Below are 25696 nucleotides of genomic sequence, written 5' to 3'. Positions count from 1 at the left end.
GCCTTTCTGGGTACCTACATTTACGTGAATGTACTCATCTGCACACACATATGAAGACATACAGACACAGATACATGCAGCCACAAATACATATAATTAAAAGTGAAATTATTTTTAAAGACTATTTTATCTTGTTCTTAGAATTGACCTACTATTTATTCTAAACTGTGTGTATTCTTTGAACACTGTAAGAAGTCAGAAATTATACTCAGAATGATGGCCCAAACTCCATTTTGGTTTCTGTGGTTCTTTCATGACAGGATTGGAGAGATGACTCAATACTTAAAACTACCATTGCTTCAGAGGTCTGGTTCAATTTCCAGCACCCTGCCTCACAACTACCTTTAACTTAAGCTCCAAAAGATCTGGTCTCTGAGAGCTAGGCACATATGTGGTTCACATATATGCAGACAAAACAAACATGTACATAAAAATTAAAAGATAAAACTTAAAAAAGACAATTACATGTCAAACAGTAATGGTTACTTATTTTTAGTTTCTTTTTCCTTTTTCAGATGCGGATAGGCATTCATTCAGGCTCTGTGCTAGCTGGTGTGGTCGGAGTGAGAATGCCACGATATTGTCTTTTTGGAAATAATGTCACTCTGGCAAGCAAATTTGAATCTGGAAGTCATCCTAGGCGCATCAACATCAGCCCAACTACTTACCAGTAAGTGTTTTCTGATTTGTCCCTTTTGTTACCTTCATTCACATGATATTATACTTTACCATTTGTGAGTGCCTGTCCTATTCCTTGATTCTGTCACTTTTCAAAAGGTTATGAGCAATTTCAGTCTGAGAGTGATTGTAACAAAAACTGTTATTCACACTCCAAGGAAGTGGGTGATAAAATCAGAGGTGACTGAAAGTTATGTCATTTTTCATGTCTTTGACCCTTTGTGCTATAACTGCTGAACACACAGTTAATCATATATTATAGGTCTTTAGTCTGCATTGTGCACCAGCCAGCGGGGACCCAGTTATTTGTGGGGGTCGAGGGGGACCCATATCTGTGGGAGAAAGGGCAAGAAAGAGGAGCGAGACCAAGCAGTGTCCTTGTCAAGGTCTGTTTATTGAGAGGAATGTACAGCATTTAAAGCTCTGAAGCAGGAATTGAAGCAGGAACTGAAGCTTAGAGCAGGGTGAGTACTGGGAAGTGCCCAAGGACATAAGGTGAATCATTAAACTGCAAGCTATTCTCCTTAGACAATGAGGTAACAGTCTACCGGGACAAGTTCTTTGAAAAGGTCAGGCCCCTCTCAGGAATCTGCTCAGGACAGGGCTCTAGCTTTGCATAGTTCGGACGTCCAGTCCCCGACATCTCCACCTTTCCTTAACTATCAGTGGGAGGAAGTTCTGTCTATATGGTGTGCATCCACAACCAGCACCTGGTCGGTGAATCCACATGTTTTAGTCTACACAGGTTGCCCCCATGTCTGGCACTCTCACTTAGGTTTCATTATTTCCGCCAGGGTGGAAGTAGTGGTCTGAGATAGATCAGACATGCCTCACAGAGTGCCCAGCTCAGCCATGGCGAGCCACTCTTGCAGTTAGGACTGCATTCCAATGGCTAGGAACAATCTTATGTTTTAACACACCGTTCTGGGCTATACGTGTGTGTTTTATGAGAGTGGGCGACCCAGATCATGGACCCGTGCTAATCCTGTCATAGGGTTACTTCACGGCGGTGAGGTGTGTGCCTGGTATGTGGCACCATAATATTCCACATGGCAACATATAAATATACTGATTAAAACCAGACAATGAAATTAAGGCCAGGCAAGGCAAGACTGAATTTCAGAGTAGTTAATTTAAATTAAGAAGGACTGAGACCTGCTTGGTAGCTGAATCCACCTGGGCCTTGATAAAATCAGTTAACTTTCTAAGCACCCATGGACCAAAGCAGACAAGTAGCAGGAGTCCTATAAAGGGACCCAGGATACTGGGTAGAAGAGTGGTGAGCAGGGGAGAGGCAGAAAACCAATTTTTATACCAGGCTTCACTATTTTCTCTTTCTCTTTGTCTCTTTTGTAGACTTTCTTTAACTTTTTGTAGGCTGTTTACTACTAATCCTGTCTTATCAGCATAAAAGCAACACTCCTCCTTGAGGGCCACACAGAGCCCTCCCTGTGGGAGAAAGAGAAGACCTAATCCCCTTCTATTTTGTAGAACATCCTCAGCCAAGGAAGCGACTGAATCTTTCAGATAGGTTATTCCTTGTTGAAGCTCACTGATGTCCCTGTCTATGGCGGCACTGAGCTGATGATAACTCTGTTGGGAGGTAATCAGGGAGGCAACCCCAGTTCCTGTTCCCACAGCTGACAGGCCTAGGAGTACTGCAAGAGTCACTGCAGTGATGGGTTCTCTCTTTGTACTCGTGGAGGTGCCTCTTTCCCAGAATTGCAGGAACTCAAGATTGGGCCAGGGAACTTGTGCAGCGGTGGTGGAGTTGGCAGACACCACATCTCGGGCACCATTAAGAATCACCCAGGTATAGCCCCCAGTCTTTGAATCATAAATGCAGTCTGATCCATGTCCTCAAATGAGTACCGGATCAAGGCCATATCATTGGGATGTTAATGGGTCCTTCCACAGGACAGGTGCATTATCATAAGAATTATGGGGTTGCCACAGGCGGTCTGCTGCAGTTTTTCCATCCTTGTCCATGACAAGGTAGTTAAGGACAAAGAGTGCATGATTTATAAATTCTTGTGATTACTGGGGAGGGGGAATAATAATTTACGGATCATATTTTTAAGGGTTTGGTGAGCTCTTTCAACTATTCCCTGTCCCTGAGGATTATAAGGAATGCCCGTGACATGTTTAATTCCAAGTTGGGAACAAAAGTCTTTAAAATTAGAACTAGTATATCCAGGTTCAATATCTATTTTAAAAATCTTAGGTTGAGGTAAAACTGTGAGGCAAGCCAGAACAGGATTTATAACATGTCTGCTGGCCTCCCTGTCTGCAGGGATGCATAGATAAAGCCGCTAAGGGTATCAATGGTGACATGAATATATTTTAATTTACCAAACAAGGGAAGATGGGTGACATCCATTTGCCAGAGCTCTACAGGATCCAGTCCACAGGAGTTGACCCCTAGGTGGGGGTCAGGCTGTAGGGTCATTCAGCCTTTGTAATTACGGATTATTTGGCAAGCCTGTTCACAGGTGATCTTATATTTATTCCTAAGGGTTTGTGCATTAAGGTGATGTAAGTCATGGGCTTTTTGGGCAAGTGTAAGGGGTGTAGAGAAGGCCTTCTGGGCCAAGGCCACAAGCCAGGTGAGGCAATCAATGGCATCATTACCATCGGCCAAGGGGCCTGGCAATCCAGTATGTGCTCGGATGTGTCCCACAAAGAAGGGGCAAGAACGCCTCTGAATATAGTTTTGTAAGGTGGCAAACAGGGGGGCAGCATTGGTGGTAGGCTGAATATAGGGCACTGTTTCACTGGTTAAAGGGTGCATCAGGGGGTTGGGGATTTAGCACAGTGGTAGAGCGCTTGACTAGGAAGCGCAAGGCCCTGGGTTCGGTCCCCAGCTCCGGGAAAAAAAAAAAAAAAAAAAAAAAAAGGTGCATCCCGAAGTGCACGAAATACTTCGAGGATAACTTGAAGCTCTATCAGCTGAGCGGAATCTAAAGGGGTAGAGAACTGTTGTATTTGCCCATCAATGGAAAATGTGGCTTGTCCATTAGAGGAGCCGTCTGTAAAGACAAGGTGGACTCCCGACATAGGGTGATCAAGTGTTACCTTTGGAAAGACCACTGGGACTGTAATTTTGTGAAAAAACTGTATCAACTTATGTGAGGGGTAATGATTATCTATCTTACCCTGAAAGGCAATGCAGCTAATTGCCCACTCGTCTACACATTGACTGAGCCAAGAGATCTAGGAGGGGCTATAGGGTAAGATTAAAGCATCAGGGTCCCTTCCAAAGAGCTTATGGGACTATTCTTTTGACGACGTATGATTTGTGCCACCAGCAAGGGATAGGTAGGAAGGACCCTAGTTGAGGAGGCAGGTAAATGTACCCAGTAAAGAGGATATTGCTGCCAAAAAACTGCTGTTGGGGAAAAGGGAGTAGGAAGGACATCATTGGAAAATGGTGAGAATACCAGTGAAAAATCACAAGGAGGAGCTTCCTGTTTCTCAAGATTAACTTTATGGTCTGCTAGTTCCTGGAAGAAGCTTCCTGCTTCTCAAGATTGTTCTCTAAGATTTTAATCTAACTTTATGGTCAGCTAGTTCCTGGCAGAGAGTTGTCAAACCGGCTGATGTAAATTACCCATTCTATAGTCCTAGAAGAAGCTTCCTGGAACATACAATTCCCGGGCCTAACCAGTGTTTTTGTTTTGTTTTGTTTTTGTTTTTTGTTTTTTTTTTTTTTTTTTTCTACTCAGAACCTTTCTCTAGTGGGTGAGGCAACCTTAATATTTCTACCTTTCATTCCCCACTTCTTCTAGTGGCTAGTTCTAAGCATAGAACTAAATTAAAACATGATATTGCTGACATAACATCAAAATCTGAACAGCACTCACTCTTTCTCTAATGAAGATAACTAGCTTATTTAATACACATGGACCTATAATCAGAAACAGAAGCAAAATTAAGAAGGGTCCCAGAAAGGAATATATCAGAGTAGTCATCCAAGGAGATCTACTAAGCCAGCTCTCGAACCATCCCTGATGGTCTCTGTCTCTTTGTCTTTTGTCTAACCTTTTTTTTAAGTTTACTCATGGAGTCTTTAATTACTCCTGAATGGTCTACATAGAAGCAACATTCTTCTTTTAGTGTAGTACACAGACCTCCTTCTTTAAGGAATATCAGGTCTAATCTTATTTTATTCTGAAGGAGTATCTTTCAGAGGGGGGATAGGGATTCTTGGAGGTCAGCTAAAAAGTCGTTTTTACTCATTCTATATCTAAATCAATGGCAGTCCTGAATTCTCCATAATCCTTGTGTTGCAGGGCAAAAGCAGATGTCCTTGTAGCTGCCCTTGTAGCACCTAGGATTTGACTAAGATAACCCTAAGTAATTCTCAACTCTCTTTTGTGTATTACTAATTCTTTAGCATCAGGATTCCAATCTGGACACTATCTGAACCTATACACCAAGGTCATGACTGTCTTTTAGAACTTCTAAACTTATATGGGTTGTGATCCCTGAGGCACAGTTCTAAGAAGTGTTAAGAGTACTAACATATGCAATGTTACATCATTTGCAATAGAAATCAAGCCTATCCCCACACCTTTCCCAATGGAACCCAGGGCAAACATGAAATTTTTGTTTCTAAAGCACACTCCTCAAATGAGCATTATAGATTTCCTGTAACACCTACTAACTAGCATCTCAAGTGGGTTGGTGAGAAAACAAGAAGAAAGTCCACCGAAGAGGGCAAAAGCATTCAGTCACACAGAAAGACAATCAAAATTAACAGACAAAAAAAAAAAAAAAAAAAAGTCGCTGAAAAAAAAAAACAAGTGGTGCTGCAAGATTGTCACAAAAAAATGAACTGACTCAGATGGGAGTTTCCATGACCTCACCAAAGACTGAAGAAGGGGAGTGGGTTCCACATCACTCCTCCTTCCCAACCAGAATCTTCCCATTGTCAAAGTCACAAGTAATACAAAACAAAGACCTAAGACACACATACAATGACCACTCTGGAAATACAGATGGCCGGGAGGGCGGGTCTTTTCTCCAACCCAGGAGAATCTCCGAATCCTCACTGGCACCCAGGCGGGAATCTCCCAGGCATCTCTGGGGTGCCTTCTCACCTCCTGGGACATCTCCCAGGGCAGTGCAATCAGTGAGCCCCTGGCACATCTACCACTCACTTTCGTGTCTCTCCTGAGACACGAGCCTACCTCTCAGCCCGAGATGGGAGCAATTCCAAAACCAGAACTCCCGAACTCGCGAGCAAATACAGACCCAGAGTAGCAAATACAGACTCAGAGTTTAGCCGGCACAAAACACAAAGACACAAGTTTCTGACACAAAGAAAAAAAAATTTAACGAGATCCTTTTTCTTAACTCTTACTCCCCTTTCCCTGAGAAAAGCCTTAAGGTCTTTGATAAAAAACGCTTCCTTAGATATTTTTTGCCCATTCTCAATTAGACAGAAAACTCTTACCTGCTACGTCTTTCTCTCATGAGCGGTTAGATCGTGCAGCCATGAACACCAGATCGGCGCAGCTACTTTCACTTTATCTGCTTCGGTTTCTCGACAAATACCTGGAGTCCCCAATTTGTTTTTCTGTCCGGTGAGGGTCCGTACCTCGAGCCTCATGCTGGGTGCCCCTTGCCCCCACCAGTGGGGACCCAGTTATTTGTGGGGGTCGAGGGGGACCCATACCTGCAGGAGCATGGGTGAGAAAGAGGAGCGAGACCAAGCAGTGTCCTTGTCAAGGTCTGTTTATTGAGAGGAATGTACAGCATTTAAAGCTCTGAAGCAGGAATTGAAGCAGGAACTGAAGCTTAGGGCAGGGGGGGGGGAGTACTGGGAAGTGTCCGAGGACATAAGGTGAATCATTAAACTGCAAGCTATTCTCCTTAGACAATGAGGTAACAGTCTACCAGGGACAAGTTCTTTGAAAAGGTCAAGCCCTTCTCAGGAATCTGCTCAGGGCAGGGCTTTAGCTTTGCTTAGTTCAGACATCTGGTCCCCAACAGCATTGCACCGTAAAGTTTAATGTTTTTAAGATGTTTCTCATTGTTTGCAAAAATGGGAAGAACATGAAATCATTGCCCATTTATTCTCATCATTGAATTAGGAATTTAAGTAAAAACACTGGAACAGAATATACATTATAAAATCTGAACTCTATTCATCTTAAGATCATTTTTGACAATGCTATGCAAAATTTCCCCCCTTAACCCATCCTTATTTTGTGCTTAGTAGATGCCACCTTCCATAGAAGACATTAAATTCTATGTAGGCAGAGACTATCTTTGGTTCAGCTTATCATTATATACCCAGAATTTTGATAAAAATGTTAAAACATATTAGGTATTCTTCCAATATTCATTGAGCAAATGGATAAATGTTTGATAGCATAGTCCACTTCAGAATAAGTAAGAATGGCCAGGTTGAAAACCTCTCACCTTGTCTCAGGCTTTGGCTTTATTCTAGCCATTGGCTCATAAGCTTTTTTTTTTTTTTTTTTTTTTTTTCTGGAGCTGGGGACCGAACCCAGGCAAGCGCTCTACCTCTGAGCCAAATCCCCAACCTCTGGCCCATAAGCTTTTTAATTGGGGCCATGTTTCTAGTAACTTAAATATATTGTGGAAAATTTTAAAGTAGAAATGAGTGACCACTGAAATTTTTGTGTTGATATGACTATTAAAAAATCAGAAAATTGAAAAATAAAAATTGGTTATAATAGTAAATAACATTAGGTTCCATATCTTAATAAAAAAAATTTAGTTTTTTAAATGAAATGGCACATACTTCTAGACTCCCAGAAATGGATGATAATGGGTATTGAAATTTAAATGTAAATCAAAAGAGACTAGGGATTTAAGGCATACTTTTAAAGAAAAATTTTTAAAAATTTAAAATTTTTTCCTATTATAATTCCTGGTATCTGACATTACTTAACATGAACAAATTAGATATTAGAAATGTATTTAGCAGAAATCAATAATTTTATCATTAAATATACATATATACATACATAAATATACATATTTATATACATATTTATATTTATAATAAAACATCTAGAGCATAAGGTAAGGAAAATTTACTGAATTGTTTTCATGTAGATTTATATCTACTTAGAAACTTCATTTACAAAAGTACTGCATTGAAAAACACTGTCCAGAATTGAATGTTTTACTACATTGACTTTTTATGGAAATCCTAACAAGGGAAATGAATTTAATAATTTGGCCACATTAGCCACGATGGACCCAGAACAGAGCTAGAAATCAGTTGATTCTTTTAAGATTTTACTTCATTTTTGTCTTTGTGCTAGCAAGAGCAATGTACTGATAATGGAAGTGTCCAAGGATCCTCCTGTTTTGACTTTTTCTGCTCTGAGATTGAATGTGTGTGCTACACTATTTTATCCAAGGTTGCTGCTGCTGCTGCTGCTGCTGCTGCTGCTGCTGCTGCTGCTGCTGCTGCTGCTGCTACTACTACTACTACTACTACTACTACTACTACTACTACCTACCACCACCATTATTACTTTTTCCTCCTCCGTCCTCCTCCTGCTCCTGGTCCTCTTCCTCCTTCTCCTCCTTCTCTTTTTCATCATGCTGGGATCCACACTTGGCTCCTTGTACTTATGTGAAAAACACTGTCTGCTGATCCATTTTCTTGTCCCCCATAAAATTAAAAGGTTTACATATTCGTAATTTGGTTCAAATGGTCAGATAGCAAAGTAAGTTTTTAACAGTAAATAGCTCTGTAAGCAATTCAAATAAAATGGTTCTGAGAATCTAAGGCAGAACACCAGTACAGAAGAACAATTAAGATTGAGGGGAAATTTCCTCAATTGGGGAGCTTTACAGTGAGTCTTGCATAATATATTTTGTAGTTTCCTGAAGTATGTTCTGGATATATGAACAAGTTTATTTTCCTGGAATTTCTTTTATATAACTTTATGACCATTTTCAACATGTTCAACAACTACTAATAGAGTAAATAAAAAAAATGATCATAAACAAAATATGAAGCTGGCTTTATTGTATGTTCATTTATGAACATTGATAATTCACAAAATCAAATGATTTTTTAATAAAACGAGGACAAAACTATTCCAGGGTAAGATTAAGTGCAAAGTTAATATAAGTATGAGCGACAGTACATCCAGCAGCATCTGTTATATATTAGACTAAACATGACCAGCAGATTGAACCAGGACATGACAGTAGAGGGGCCATTAGTTAGTGTGAGTGAGGAGGACAAAGAGAGAGGAGCAAGAGAAAGATAAAAGGGAGTGGGACAAGAAAGAATCTGTCCAAGAGAGAGAGAAAGAACAGACCAAGAGAGAAAGACAAGAGAGGGGAAGCCAAGAGGAGAGACCAGGAGAGAGCCTAGGTAGCACATAACTGAAATACCAGGGTTATATAGGAATGAGAAGCTGGGGACTGGAGGGCCATAAACTGGAACATTTAGAATAGAAAAGCAAAGAGAAAAGCAAAGGGCCACAGGTAAGCCTGGAGCATACACTTTGATATGCTAATAGGTACCACAGTTATTGTGTTTCATCACAATAATGTATTTGTCTCATTTTATTTGTTTATTTTGTTTTTACAAAATACTGAAAGAGAAAAAAAAAGCAATCAGTTCAAAGATAGTTGAATATCAATACTTTATTATTTTATTAAAAATATAAAAACTAATTCATTCATTTGAATAGTAGTTCTTTATTTATAAGGAGAAACTGAGCAAAAAAAATAGTAGATCCCTCTATACTATCTTATCAATACCTATGTAAATCAAAGATCAAAATTAAATATATGCTCAAAAGTTATATTTTTCATATATGGAGAGATTGAACATTTATTTTTATATTAAATAACCTAGAAAATTTTGTATCAGAAATGCTCAAAATGATTTTTTTTAACTTAGAAACAAAAATATCAAGTGATGTTGCACAAGAAGTGAGGAGGGATTACTAGAATGACTTGATCAGGAGAAGGTTGTGCATTGTTCCAGTCTTGAAGTCCTAAACTGGGATTATGCTATTGGGAATAAAAGGTGGACAGGTATACTGACAGGGCTACGATTGCTCTGAGAAACTATATTTATTTACTTAATCCAGAGTAATGTGTTAGAAGTTATTTTCATTTTTAAAGTTCTTACTTTAAAAAATTTTAACATGACATCAAATGTCTGCATCCTTTCATATTTCTCTCATTTTTCTAATTTGTGCAAAGTATCTCTTAGAATAAATGACAAAATTTTATATAATTCTATATAGGATTATGTGTATTATGTCATATTAAGTAGATATTGCAAAAAATAGTCTACTATGATTCATATTATGTGAATGTATATTTTAATATCTAATAAAATATAGCATTTTGAGAAATCATCTTTAATCTCAGAAAATTGCTATTAGTCTAAATTTAACCTTTCCTATTGATAACTATGAAGGTTTATAATTATGTATTATACAATGCATTGTGCACTATCAAAATCCATTTGATTTAACTCAATATTTATGGTTAAACTTAAGATACTAATGGATTGTCACCCATTATAAAGGGGAGCCATTATGAGATAAGTTTTCATAGTATTGGATAAAGTTATTTTTTACAGACCTCAGGACTCTTCACATCTGCAGATAAAATGCCAATTTATTTGATCATATTCCTTTATTTAGCACCCTTTAAGTAGTATGTACACACTCCAGCTTCAATAATGTTAGAACCACAAATAACCTCTGAAAGAGATAAACATGAAACCTCTACCGTTTTCAATTGAAAGTAATGAGTGGCTAATGAACACAATTAGTTGACTTGCTACTTTCTCACCTGTGTGAGTACTAGAAAGCTCTAGAATGTACCAGAGAGGGGGTATTCAGAGCTTATGAAATCATTTTCTCATATCACATTCTAGCTTTTCTTTCTCTAAAATTATTATTTCTGAGAAACACCACATTAGAAAAATGTATAAGGGACATTTAAAAAAAATAGTAAATGAACAAATAGGTTTAGCTCTTTAAGTGGGCTAAGGCCTTTGGAATTTTTAACCTCCACATATTTACTCAGGATGACTTAGTTCCTTTGAGTTCATGGTATTTTGTGTGTGTGTGTGTGTGTGTGTGTGTGTGTGTGTGTGTGTGTGTGTGTGTGTATTTAAATCTGTGGCCTGTTTTGGGTTGATTTAGGACTGTGGAAAATAACAGACTTCTTTAGGTCAATTCTGACCCAGAAATTGAAACTAACAATATGGGAGAGGGGCTGTTTTAAATGCTAAAGATTTATGTTTTCTTTTATTTATCCATTCCTTTGCCCTTTATCCAGATAGGCTAGTATAATGATAGACTTGTTTAAAGACATATATTTGATTAGAAAATGAAAAAAAAAATAAAAAAATCATTTCATTTACAAAGGTTAATTAGCTATCTTGTTCAGTTTTTCATTTTAATGTCTGTTGGTGTGCAAAACTTTTAAATGGGCGTTTTATATTTTAAACCTTTTTCAATTTAAAGCATATAAAGATAATGAACTGTTAAAGTTGAAATGGCAGTATGAAAAGAAGTCAATAGGTTATCCACCCTTATCCACATCCCACAGTCTAAGATGAGAGACATTAGTGTTGCCATGAACGTGTGGAAGTATGGCCAGTTGCATGCTCGCTATACCAGGATGCAGACTAGACTCTGGATTAAAGCCTTGTTACCTCATGACTTAACTGCAACAGAAGTGAATGAGATACAGGATACAGAAATTCCTCAGACTTCCTTCTTTATAGTTTTCAGTACACACCTAAAAAGGACTTCTTGTTTTAATTTACCCATTACCATGAGATTTAGAACCACAAATTGACAACATTAAAACATTTCCACCAAGCAATTAAGCACACTAGTAACTGTTTTTAAATAATTAAAACTTTTCTTCTTATGCTTTATTTCATATTGAGCTAGATTTTTTTTTTTTTTTTGTCTGTCCAGGAATGTTGTTTCCAGGAAATGAATCCATTTCATTTCAGGTTGTCTAGCTAACTTAGTTTCTTTGAGCTTATCCTCAAATTGCATAGAGTCCTGTAATAGTAAAGCAAAAATTGCCAAGTACAGTTTCTTTTCTTCTACACAGGTAGAATAAAGGAGAATCTTGGAGTCTTCAGAACCTAGAAAAACTTAAGATGCCCTCTCCCTGTTATTTTTTTTTAAACTGTCATTCTTCCACAACACTCCTAAAATATAATGATACAGACCTAGATTAAGTTTGGGGTTTTTTGCCAGTTAAAGTCCAAAGGCAGAGAAAATATCTAAGGGTAATTGGGCAGAGAAACCTTAAACACCACAGATCCAATCAGCAATTGAAGAAAGGCCTCTACTGGGAGTAGGGAACCACACTGGTGCAGCAGTCACACAGAGAAGAAGACATTCCTTTGCGAAGTAGAGAGCAGCCTGAAAAGTAAAATAAATCCAGTCTCTTCTTGAGGGCTTGTCGATGCCTGCACTCACATGGCACTGAGAATCAGGCAAAAGCCTGCGGGATTAAGGAACCCCCACACACACACAGGTTATTTGTGTTAAGCAAGAAAAGTAAGCGACTCCTGTAGCTTTATTCACCGAATATATACCCCAAATTGACCAGGTAGAAAAATTCTGGGAAGCACAGACTTTGGTAACAAAAGACCGACTACATGCCCTGAATTAACTATGGAGAAATCCAGGAAAATCAGCCTATATCTCAAAAACAAAAGACTGGGAAGACAAAAGACAGGAATGAATTGACCATCACCCAGGTGTGTCAGTACTGGGCCAGACTGCTCCTTTGTTAGGAACAAAAGGCTTCCACATGCATCAGCAGGGTTCAGCAGGGATCAAACACTGCAAGAGACCCAGAAGGGTCTGACAAGGGGGTGAAACATAGCAGGGGACCCAGGAGGCTCTGACAAGGGCTGAGAATTTTAAACTCTTGGAACAATTTTTCTTTCCTAATTTAGAGTTGGTCAGTTTGAAGAAAGATGGGATAGTTGATTTACCCAGAACTGTTGTGTTTCACATCCTGAATAGATCTTGAACTTGTTAAGTCAGCCCAATCAGCAATAAGCCTGCAATTGGTAGGGGAAAAATGTATAAAACCTTTATTTTAAGCTGCATGGCTTTTATCACAAGTTAGGAGAGTGAAGAAGAAGCTGCTTGTCTTGGAAATTTGTCACCTGGGCCAGGCTCCTCTCCCTATCTATCTGCCCACCAGGAATATGTTTATTACTTAATCTCTGAATAGTGCTGAACGTCATGATGACTTAAAATGTATTCCATAGAGTAAACATATACAGGTAAATAATGAGAACAGAAGTTTACATGCTAAAACAGCAGAGCGAACACCTGGGATTGTCCATATACTTTCCTCAAGTGTAATTTTCTACTGGAAAAGCAGAAAGGAGAGGTAAAATTATCCAATGTTGCCAAAACTACAAATCTTGTTTGGCATTAGGCATTTGGAATTTGTCTTGTGAATATGTTTGGATTTACTCACACATACATTTCTTATGGTACTATGTTAAATAAAGGTTAAATTGCTATTTCTTCAAGTAGGGAACATATGGTCTGGCAGAAGCTGCTGTTGTAGGATTCTATTGGGCTATCTTCTCTCATGAGGATATTTTGGGAGCTGGCTCAACCTATCTTAGCCATAAGGTTCTTCAGCTGTGGCAGGCTAGGTGTCACTATTAGTGCCCCACTAAGTTCTTCAGAGGGAGGTATGTATGAGCTTATCAATGCTGCTGGAATTTCAGTGGTTACAAAGAATAGGATCACACCCATAGGCAACTCTCAGTGTTCTTACTGAAAGATATCAGGAGAGGCTTAAGAGCATAGCAGTGTGAACATAGAAACCACTTCCAAAGTTTTGCCTTTATATCATTTTTAACTGGCTGTAACTTTCTGTTAGTGGGGCTCACAGTTTAGGACTGATTCAGTAATGTCAACACCACACTGTTGTTAGTTCTTAACATATCAAAGTCCTCTTTTGGAATTTGCTCCTATCTAAGCTGCCCTGGTTCACAGAACACTTTAGTAGAAAGAAACTTGCAAAAATACTTGTGTGTGTGTGTCTGTGTGTGTGTGTGTGTGTGTGTGTGTGTGTGTGCGCGCGCGCGTGCACGCTTTGACATGAAAAGAAAGCAACCAAACAAAACTAGCAAGAAATGACCACTGCATAAACTAACTCATAACACAAGACACACATACCCACACGCAAAATAAAACCTATAAAAATAATATAATATACTGGCCAAAGACCAGTATGATACCCCAAACAAGGCAATATGAAACAAATAGACTACAAAAATACCATTGAGTTCATTTTGTTTTGGCTATCTATCTACTGCTGGGCATGGGCCTATCTTAATATTGTCAGTTTTTGGCTGACAGAGACACACATATTTCTCAGTTTGCGACTAACATGGTCAGCCAAGGCTACACAAACAAATGCAAGGAAAAAAGGAAAGAAAAGAAATGGGCAATATATAGACAAAAATTTCATAAAAGAATAATTAATATGATTAATATTCTCATAGGTTTAAGATAGTAAAAATACAGCATAAATAAGAATGAAATAATCATCTAAGAATAATCCCCTAGAAAATAAAATATGTGGAATTTTCCAGTATATAGTGATGCAAGCAATCTTCCAGAAAATAATTTAATTGTAAAGGAAGAAAAACAAATTGGAAAATCAATTTACCTAGTTTAACACCTGATTAATCAGAACCCCACAAAAACAAAACAGAGAATAAAGATGAAATAATGAAAGAACAAACAAAAGTGTATCTTGCACTTAACTTTCACTAGTGGCCACTGTAGTGAAACTATTCCTAGAGACACATGGTTATTTCTTTCCATAATATAGAAACAGAAATGAAGATGAGAGAGTCTAGGGGAAAGCTCAAACCTCCTGGGTTAATAAACAAAGTAACATCCAATTTTGAAAAGTTAAATAGTGAAGGAAAATACTTTCTCTAAAAGAATGTAAAGTCTAATTGAACAGATCAAGTAGAAAGTAGAATGAAGCAGATATATTTCACTTCATGAGTATCATGATCCAAACCTTCTTTCTAGTCCTCAACTATGCCAATTTTATTCTTCTACTGCCTCCTGCTTTGGCATCAAATCCATTGCTTTATGACCAAGCATGGTGATGCTGCCTGGTAAACCAATCACTTGAAAGAAGAGGTACAGGATGAAAATTCAACCCCACCCTCCACTGCTTAGTAAGATTCTATCTCACAAAACCCAGTCATATGACATACACCTTAATAACTGATGTTGTTTGCCATGTATAGGGCTCCTTGGACATTCCTTAACATCCATGTTCCCTAAAAACCTTTAGTGAGATGGAAGAAAATTGATAATTACTTTTAAAGACATTTAGGAATGTCACTATCTTCCAGCCTTATATGATGCACAGATTTTTATAGTTGTTGAAATAAACTTAAAAATGATTTTTCTAGTTTTATGTGAACATTTCAAAAAATTATATCCATGTAACCATTGATCTCCATTAGAATTTATAACTAGATTCATGCTTTGTCAAATGGATAAACCAACCAATGAGATAACGTATGCAGAAAATAAAACTTCCTTCTAATGCCCTAAAGTTGATTTTATTTCTAGTTTTAATCAGAGGTAACCAGAATTTTTCAAAAAATTATGTCCATGAACCATTGAAAACTCCATTAGAATTTATAAAGTCTAGAGAATGGAAGTTATTCGCTTTTTTTGCTCAAAAAGCATGGATAAACCCAACCAATAGTCACAATCTCCCTTTAATTAGCAAGAAATATATATATATACATATATAATATAAAATATATATATATATATATATATGTTGGGGAAATTCAAAGAATTCCTTCCTAAACATTCAACCTGTAAGTTGACCTCCAATTTGGAAAAGGTAGGGTTCTATTTCCTCAATATGATATCTCTTTTAAAAATTAGAGGTGAATCTTGATTAAAATGGTAAGTTTTTTTTAGACTATGTACAAAATAAGCTTGAAACCTGCTCCAAATGAGGATTAAAGTAACCCCAAACGGGGAGCCGCTTGATGACAAAAAAAGTGGTGTCCCCAGATGACCTCTTGATGTCTGAAAATCCCTAATGATTCCAAGTTTAAAGTCTCACACAGAATGGAATTAAACACGGGGTTTATATAAAGGGAGGTTAGGGGCATTCTGCAATTTTTTCATTTCAAATGGTGCACAGTTACTTTCAATGCCATGATCTCAAAAGCATTATGATCTCATCAGGGGGATGTACATAGGGGAGTGAAGGAAGGGAGGGGGGTGGCAATGGTCAGTCACCTTGGGACTGTATCTCCTCTCCCTCAGGCACGCGTCGCCCTGCAATCAAACCCTTAGCCAGACTAACCAGAGGAACAGGATATATATATAACCAAATCATATATATATATATTCAGAGGAAATTCAAAAATATATATATATTCAACAAAACTTGAAAATCTGCAGGAAATGGACAATTTCCTAGTAGAATGAAGATCAAATGCTTAACCATTTAAACAACCCCACAACTCCTAAAACAATAGAAGCAGTCATTAAGGTTCCCAACCTGTCCAGAGTTAAGTATATCTCATACCAATACTACCCAATTTGAAAAAGGTAGGGTTCTTCTGTGAAGATTCCTAATATAAACCACAAAAAGACCCAACAAAGAAAAAAGAACTATCCCTTTGAATATTGAAAAAAAATTACAAACAGAATTCAAGAGCACATGAAAAAACAATCATCCATCATTATCAAATCCCAGGCATAAGGATGGTTTAATATATGGAAAACCATCAACGTGATCCATTATATAAACAAACTGAAAGAACAAAACCACATGATTATTTCATTAGATGCTGAGAAAGTATTTGACAAAATTCAACACCCCTTGAAGATAAAAGTCCTAGAAAGAACAGGAATTCAAGGCCCATACCGAAACATAGTAAAAGCCATATACAGCAAACCAGTCGCTATCATTAAACTAAATGGAGATAAACTTGAAGCAACCCCATTAAAATCAGGGATTAGACAAGGCTGCCCACTCTCTCCCTACTTATTCAATATGGTTCTTGAATTTCTAGCCAGAGCAATCAGACAACAAAAGGAGATCAAAGGGATACAGATTGGAAAAGAACAAGTCAAAATATCACCATTTGCAGATGATATGATAATATATTTAAGTGATCCCAAATGTTTCACCAGAGGACTACTAAAGCTGATAAACAACTCAGCAAAGTGGCTGTGTGTATAAAATTAATTCACATAAATCAGTAGTCTTTCTCTACACAAAAGCGAAACAAGCTGAGAAAGTAAGTAGTAGGGAAACGAGACCCTTCATAATAGTCCCAAATAACATAAAATACCTCTGTGCGACTTTAACCAAGCCAGTAAGAACTTCAAGCCTCTGAAAAAAGAAATTGAAGAAGACCCCAGAAGATAGAAAGATCCCCCATGCTCATGGATTGGCAGGATTAATATAGTAAAAATGGCCATTTTACCAAAAGCGATCTACAGAGTCAATGCAATCCCCATCATAGTGAGACAAACTACCCTATTAAAAAATGGGGTTCAGAGCTAAACAAAGAATTCACAGCTGAGGAATGCCGAATGGCTCCTAAAGAAATGTTCAACATCTTTAGTCATAAGGGAAATGCAAGTCAAAACGACCCTAAGATTACACCTCACACCAGTGAGAATGACTAAGATCAAAAACTCAGGTGACAGCAGATGCTGGCGAGGATGTGGAGAAAAAGGAACACTTCTCCATTGTTGGTGGGATTGCAGACTGGTACAACTATTCTGGAAATCAATCTGGAGGTTCCTCAGAAAATTGGACATTGAACTACCTGAGGACCCAGCTATACCTCTGTTGGGCATATACCCAAAAGATGCCCCAACATATAACAAAGACACATGCTCCACTGTGTTTATAGCAGCCTTTTTTATACTAGCCAGAAGTTGGAAAGAACCCAGATCCCCTTCAACAGAGGAATGGATACAGAAAATGTGGTACATCTACACAATGGAATATTACTCAGCTATCAAAAACAATGACTTTATGAAATTCATAGGCAAATGGTTGGAACTGGAAAATATCATCCTGAGTGAGGTATCCCAATCACAGAAAAACACACTTGGTATGCACTCATTGGTAAGTGGCTATTAGCCCAAATGCTTGAATTGCCCTAGATGCACAGAACACATGAAACTCAAGAGGGATGACCAAAATGCAAATGCTTCACTCGTTCTTTAAAAGGGGAACCAAAATACCCTTGGCAGGGAATAGGGAGGCAATCTTTAGAACAGAGGCAGAAGGAACACCCATTCACAGCCTGCCCCAAATGTGGCCCATACATATACAGCCACCCAATTAGACAAGATGGATGAAGCAAAGAAGTCCAGGCCTACAGGAACTGGATGTAGATCTCTTCTGAGAGACACAGCCAGAATACAGTAAATACATAGACGAATGCCAGCAGCAAAACACTGAACTGAGAACTGGACCCCCGTTGAAGGAATCAGAGAAAGGACTGGAAGAGCTTGAAGGGTCTCGAGACCCCAATATGAACAACAATGCCAAGCAACCAGAGTTTTCAGGGACTAAGCCACTACCCAAAGACTATACATGGACTGACCCTGGGCTCCAACCTCATAGGTAGCAATGAATAGCCTAGTAAGAGCACCAGTTGAAGGGGAAGCCCTTGGTCCAGCTAAGACTGAAACCCCAGTGAACATGATTGTTGGGGGGAGGGCAGTAATGGGGAGAAGATGGGGAGGGGAACACCCAGATAGAAGCGGAGGGGGAGGGGTTAGGTGGATGTTGACCTGGAAACCGGGAAAAGGAATAACAATCGAAATGTAAATAAGAAGTACTCAAGTTAATAAAGGAAAAAAAATTTAAAAAAAATTCAAGCAAAATCTCCTGATAGGCGAAGCAGTGATATACATGTATATCAGAATGTGTTCGGTTTCCAAATACTTATTACGAGTGTTTGTAAAAATTTCCCTTTGTCCGTCAATCAGCTGAGATTTGTTTAGATTTATGTAGAATATATGTTACCTGATCTATCAATCCTGATGTACTGCTGAAGAAATGGATTTTTAGGAAGTGTATCCCAGATGTTTAGACATGTGCCTATTACTCTAGGGTGAATCAGAAGTTTTTGCAATATCTGTTTAAATTCCTAATTCCTATACACCCATTTGGTCAATTATTTATTACCATGAGGGATAATATAGCCAGGTACACTGAGTGAAACATTATTGATGACCTCTTCCACAGATACCCTTAGTATGTCATCCAGAATGTTGTGCTGGGAGTCATTGAAAGACTACAAATTCCTGGCTCTCAAGGGAGATTGAATCAGGTTAACCTTATGTGCCAAGGCTTTCATTATTAAAATTTAAAACTCTGATCAGTTACTGATACCAAATTGTTTACTTGGACAAGAATAAAATCTCCCCAAACCTGCTATCTCTCTGATTTCTAGCATAGTACATGCTTAAAATATCAAGAGAGCAATGTGTTGTGAAGAGTTGCTTCCCAAAGAAAATGCAATGAATGCAAATGTTATGGTATCTGAAAAAGCTGTTGCTCTCTCCTTTTGGTATTTTATAAGCAGTTTCATAGATAAGCCACTTTTGTTCTCCATTATCAGAAAATATAAATTATAGTAAAATGCAAAGAGCATACTAAGGCAAACAATAAAGTAGCAGTCACGACAACTAATTGTTAATTTGGGGCTTATGGGACATTTGAAAAGGATGGATTTTTGGTTGGGTGTTACCGTTGTTGATAGTGTATTTTTGTTGTTTTTGATTATTATTCTCAAATTCACATACTTCATCTTTCTTAATCTTGCATATTTATGATTTATTTGAATGATAGGTGTATTGTATTATATATGTCTATAAATTGCCTCTATTCCTATTACCATTATTCTCTTAATTCTATTAGCTTACACACAATATCCCCACATTCCTATATTCAAAGGCATCTTTGTTATAAGCAGAATATCAGTATAGACTGATTGATGTCCCTGGTTGGTATACCATAAAACCAAAGCCTGCTTTACTTGAGTTTAATAAAATCCTTTTGTGATTCACTGCTAAATGAAATAACTAATTCAGGATTATTTTTAATGTATTATTTCTGAAGTAATTCATTAGACATTGCTTGTAAGTGACCATCTATGCAAATGCAAAGTAAACAAGCAGTGTCTGACTGTTCCCAATTTACCCACTGTACCTCAGTTTTGCCATTTTGTTGTAGAAAGTTATCTTACTTACAAGTTAGCCTTGTCAGTTTCAGTCCAATTCATCTTTACTTGTACTTAGCAGGTTACACTGGTCCTGCTGCTTCCTTAAGCAGAACACTCTACTTCTGAACTCACTTCCACTCTCCATAAACTTAACAGATAGGAGTATGTTCATCTTTAGGTTTAATATATATATATATATATATATATATATATATATATATATATATCTCAAATAGGACAGGCTTTTTATAGAATTGTAAAATATTAGAATGAGCCTCTCATCTTGAATGTATAGAAACATTATATTATATTTTAATTCATAATCAAAGTACTCATTTATCCTTTTACAAGTAAAATGCTACATTTATGGATTATGACATACAATCTGCTACTGATTTAATAATAATTAGATAATAGTTTTGCCTGTTAGGAACATTTGAAAATGATTCCTTTTACACTCCATCTGCTATATGATGTCAAGGAACTGCAATTAAAACTAACCTGATTTATGAATATGTGTAGTCTTTATGAAAAAAATGACTTTACTTCTATAATATCTTTCAAATAAAATCTAAACTCTTTGTTTATGATTTCAAAATATATTCTAATATATTTGACTGTTGCCCCAAATTTCCCTGCCAATGTATTCTGCAGTGCTGTCCATCAAATGACCTGAAACCCATTTGTTTATCTCACAATGTTGTTTCTGACCTTCACCTTCCATATCCATTGCATGAAAATCTTGTCTCTTAAAATAACCTTTCAACTACAAAATGCATTGTACCTCTCTCATTTCAAATTTTCCTTTTCTGGGATTTCTGGTATTTCTTTCATTTCTTTTGGTATTAAGAGTTCTTTGGATTTTTGGTTTTTTGTTTTGTTTTGTTTTGTTATACTATCTGTTCTGTTTCACTATACTGTATTTCTAATTATTTCTGTAGGGTCTTCTTTTTCTTATTATTTATCTTTCCATTTTTATTTCTATTGATGAAACTATAATTTGCTTAACCTGTGCTCACAGACGAGTATAGAGAATGGGTAGTTTGATCATATCAAGTCATTCATGAAGAATTATTGAATTAAATTGAACTTTTGGCTGATGTTTTTATATAGAGATATCAGACAGAACTTCCCATGGAATTCACCAAATTTAAGGAATAAATCACCTCTAGTGTTCCAATTCTGAAAAGAATTCTCTGAGTGAGACAGAAAAACATGAACCAAGATATTTGATTATATTTGATTGGAACCCATGTCTTGCTAGAATTCTGTTACCAAATATCATGGATACTTGGAGTTGTTACTTTGACAGATACCCAAGACTCATACTCAATGGATTTTGAAGATCCCATAAATTATAAAAAAGAAAATGTAGGCAAGTTTTCAAAACAGACCAGCTACTAGATATTTGAAATAAAGCCTCATGTTTTCATTTTTCTTAGGCTTTTATTTTAGAAAAATTAAATTTAAATTTATATTTTCAGAAACTGCTATTTATGATAAAAAAAAGAGACAACAGCATATTTCAAATATTGTAAGTAGGCTTTTATACAATTGTTATACCAGGAAGCAATCTGTCCCATGTAATAGCACTTCCTAGTATTTGAAGTGATGTGACTATCACTTGTTCAAAGACATAAAGTGTTAACTTGAGAATAGATTCCTAAGCCCTTAGATAGTTTGTTCATTCAGTCCCTTTTCTTCTGCTATTTTATTCACATTATTTACATTTTTTCTTAGATTACTAAAACGAGAAGACAGTTTCACATTTATTCCTCGTTCTCGTGAAGAACTTCCAGACAACTTTCCAAAGGAAATCCCTGGGGTCTGCTATTTCCTGGAGTTAAGGACTGGCCCAAAGCCACCAAAGCCATCCCTGTCTTCATCGAGAATAAAAAAGGTTTCCTACAATATTGGCACGATGTTCCTCCGGGAAACAAGCCTCTGAAATTTGCTGCAGATCAGAGACTCCTCCAAAAAGCACAAGCCCAGAAATTGGTCTTGATGAGGAAGGAAGAAGCTATTTCTCTTCGGATGCTCCCTGTAAGAACATATAGTAGTTTTTGCGTTTATGTCCGCAATAATCCTTGAAATGGTGAATGACTGCTGTCAATTAAAAAAAAAAAAGCTGAATGGTAGAAGGGAAAAGTAAAATGTGTCCATTTCATATGAGTGTTTCTGATCATATATATTTTATTTAAAAGTAAAAGCAATCAAAAGTAACCGATCTGTAGAGCCACAGTTTCTTGTCCGTCAGCCATGCAGGTTTCTCTCCCTATATATTTGTACCACTTTTGAAAGCCAGTTTTAAATATGTCTTCCTACATTTACTGAATTGATAGGTAAGGAATATTTCTCTAATTTTCTTTTCCTGAAAATGTGTGTGTGTGTGTAATATATATATATTCATGATATATATATTCATGATATATATATATTCATGATATATATATATATATTCATATATATATTCATGATATCATGGCAGTATGGTTAAACTTCCAAGCAGGAACAACTACTATAACTCAGCAAAATATTTTAGGGATATTACCTATTTTTATATGTCTATATCTTCTTCTAGATAATTGCATTTCACATTTAGATATTTAGAGTGTGCTGTTGCTTTGTTGGTATATTATGTGATGTTAACCTACTAATCTAATATAGTTTCACTTATTTAGTGAGATTAGTGCTTGAGCTGAGAGTATGTATAACTAAGGATATCCAGCTGTTGAGAAACACATGTATGCTTAGTAAATATACTTTTTAGATTTGCTTAATGTAGTTTGGATACAGAAGAAATGGAATTTTCTAGTAGAAGGTAAACCTTTAACTAAGATGCTGGAAAGATTTTTTTTTTAAATCTTCAAACGCATACCAGTTAAAACAAAACACATTTTTTTAACAAAACATTTGTAAAACTGGGTCCTTTTCACATTAAAACTTAGGAATGTAGGTGGTGTTTGCAACCCTAAGTGACTGTGTAATCAATATCGTCTCACAAAATGATGTAATAGAAACTGCCCTTCCTGTCTCTGACCTATGCCTTCAAAGAACTTACTGCCACACTCTGAAGCAAATTCTTATACCAGTGTTACTGACTAATGTCTGTCAGGAAATTTTGCCAAGAATGTTGTTTCTTATTGCCTGACAACAAAGCAAAGAAAAGCTCTGGATTTCATGCCTTTGGGATTCTAAAAAGTATAGTCTTCAGAAGCTTTGTTGAAACAGCTTCTAATGTAGCTAAACACCTCATGAACACTGGTATAGGCCTAACCTGCAGATTCCACTAACACCATATATACACAGGTAGCATTCACTGCATGATTTACTAAATTAAGGGACTGCTACCAATAGCCAACACTGCATGAAAATAACCTTTACAGGCTCACACTGAAATTAGGAGTATACAGTGTGGCCAGAATTTTCATAGTTGGAATCACGTAAAAAACCTAAATGTCTAAAGAGTTTAGTGATATGGAAGCATTTGCTGTTTTGAAATATTAGAGTGAAACTTTTCTTCTAACTCCAGTATCCAGTATGTATTTCCACTGGTAGCTATGTTTAGTGGACACGATGTATTTTTCTTTTTCAGGGATTTGGGCCTGCATTAAACACTATATGACACAACTTACATAAGATATATATTAATTCTCAAAGTCATCTGTGATGGTTAATTATTGCTCTCTAAGTATATGACTTAGAAACATTTAAATTAGGCAAAGTACTTGTTATAATTATGATCTCTTTCTAATTTTAGTTGTGTTCTCATCCTGGTATAATTGAAATACTAGTTCAACATTCTTTACATGGAGAAGGCAATATATACATATATATATTTTTCCCCAGGATCTAAGCTGTTACCTGTCCCCTTTGTTGCTAGGCATAGTTCTCTGTTTTTTACAACACGCAGAGAGAGAGCCTGGGTATTCCTAGACAGCTTTGTAGCCCAAGGGTGGTGTACCCTCAACAGAGTAATAAATAGCTTTCAAAAAGCTTGAGTATTAGCTAACCTCCTCCACAGTAGAAATGAATAGGAAGTGTAGGGACTGTAGATAGAATAAGCTGGAAATACATAGTAGTCATGGTCGTATTCAAAATACACAGATGAAAAAAATGCCTGAAGAAAGCTCACAGTCTCTTTACAATTGAGGAACACAGAAAGACAACCATGTTTACAATGGTCATTTATATCCATTATGTGCAGTAACTATGTTTATTATGATATATTCAATTATCTTATACTCAATAAACATGTTCTATAACCATAACGTTGAAAATAAATTCCAGGAGCCATGCAATATATCTCTCTATATTTAAAAAAATACATGAAAATGTGTACACCCATACCCACACACTCATGTGTGTGTGTGTGTATGTGTGTGTGTATGTGTATGTGTGTGTGTGTTATCTTTTAAAATCCACTCTATTATTCAGTGATTGTTTATAAAGCTCAAGAGAAGAATTTGCTCATTTATTCTTAGATTTTAAAACCATCACAAACTCTGTATTTGGTTATATTATTTTACATAGAGAGGAAATAGCCACTCCACTGTCAGAAATGTCATTTTAAAGAATATTGCACAAATTATTATATATCACTGACAGGAAGCTATATTCTTCAAACACTATAATCTATATTTCTGAAGACAGTCTGAGGAAGCAGTCTAATGTCTTATGAGTTTTCCAGATTGTTTCAAATGACCATGGCTCTTTATTGCTATATGTGCTTGTAAGATACTCTGAAAAGAATGTTCCTTTGTCTGCAGTTGTAGAAGGGAGAAGCTATGGAATTTATGCTTCCATTTTCCTACAAAGCAGAGTTCATATGTTGAATCTTGGCTGCAAATATGTCACAGTACTTTGAATCTGTTGACTAATATCTATTACTTTCATATACTTAATAACACTTAGGAACAGTATACCTTTTAGTGTGTCAGGTTGAAAGAAATTTAGGAAAGTATCCACAGAAACCAAGTGCTTACAAATTGGTGTAATATGTTTAGCTCACTGCAAAATGAATGATTTCAAATGTAACATGACATGGATAACTTACCTTTCTGAATGTTGGGTCATGTAGTTAAGATATCAAAGGAACTTTGCAACTAATCAACTAACACCACTGACTAAAAGGTCATTTGATGAGGAGAACATTGTCATCAGCAAGTAACTCAATAATACAGCATAGTTATAATCTTCATATATTTGTATGGAGCAGTCTTCTGGACTTGAATAAATAGGCAATGGTGGCCACAATGAAAGAGTAAGATGTCTCAGAAACATGGTTGGAATTTCAGCTTTGTCATCTTGTGAAGGTGAACTGTGACCTAATTTTGTAATATCTACCTCTGTATGCATATTCTCTATTGTTTATTAGATTAGTTGTGGTTTCTCTTTCAATACCTTGTTTTATGTGGAACCCAGTGAGCAGTGACCCATGTTTTTGACACCAAACCTGATATATAAAACTGGAGAATTAGTCAATGGATCCAGCACATAATAGTTCTTACATTCTCTAATTTTTCCCTCTTGTATAATGACCATGACATGAGGATAGAGAAAAATATTCAGAAGTGTGAAAGTTTATTTCTCTTTAAGGAAAGAAAAACAAGACATTAAATGAGTTAAAATCTAATTCTCAACTGCAGCGATCCTTTAAAACTTGTAAATTTCTCTAAAGAGTTCTACCAATAAAGTAAAAGTAAACAGAAACAAAATGCAAAGACAGAGTGG

General features: G+C 36.7%; 1 protein-coding gene across 1 annotated transcript; it reads left to right on the top strand.

Annotated features, from left to right (window-relative positions):
- Positions 1–224: 224 nt before the first annotated feature.
- Positions 225–22339, top strand: LOC116907760 (guanylate cyclase soluble subunit alpha-2-like). Its single transcript, XM_032910898.1, has 2 exons — positions 225–670; positions 21704–22339. Exons 1-2 carry the CDS (start codon positions 516–518, stop codon positions 21909–21911), a joined length of 363 nt encoding a protein of 120 aa, XP_032766789.1. The 5' UTR covers positions 225–515; the 3' UTR covers positions 21912–22339.
- The last annotated feature ends 3357 nt before the right edge of the window (positions 22340–25696 follow it).

Source organism: Rattus rattus, chromosome 8, assembly GCF_011064425.1.
Source record: "Rattus rattus isolate New Zealand chromosome 8, Rrattus_CSIRO_v1, whole genome shotgun sequence".
Taxonomy (NCBI): Eukaryota; Metazoa; Chordata; class Mammalia; order Rodentia; family Muridae; genus Rattus; species Rattus rattus.
This window is presented reverse-complemented; position numbering and strand designations above follow the sequence as displayed.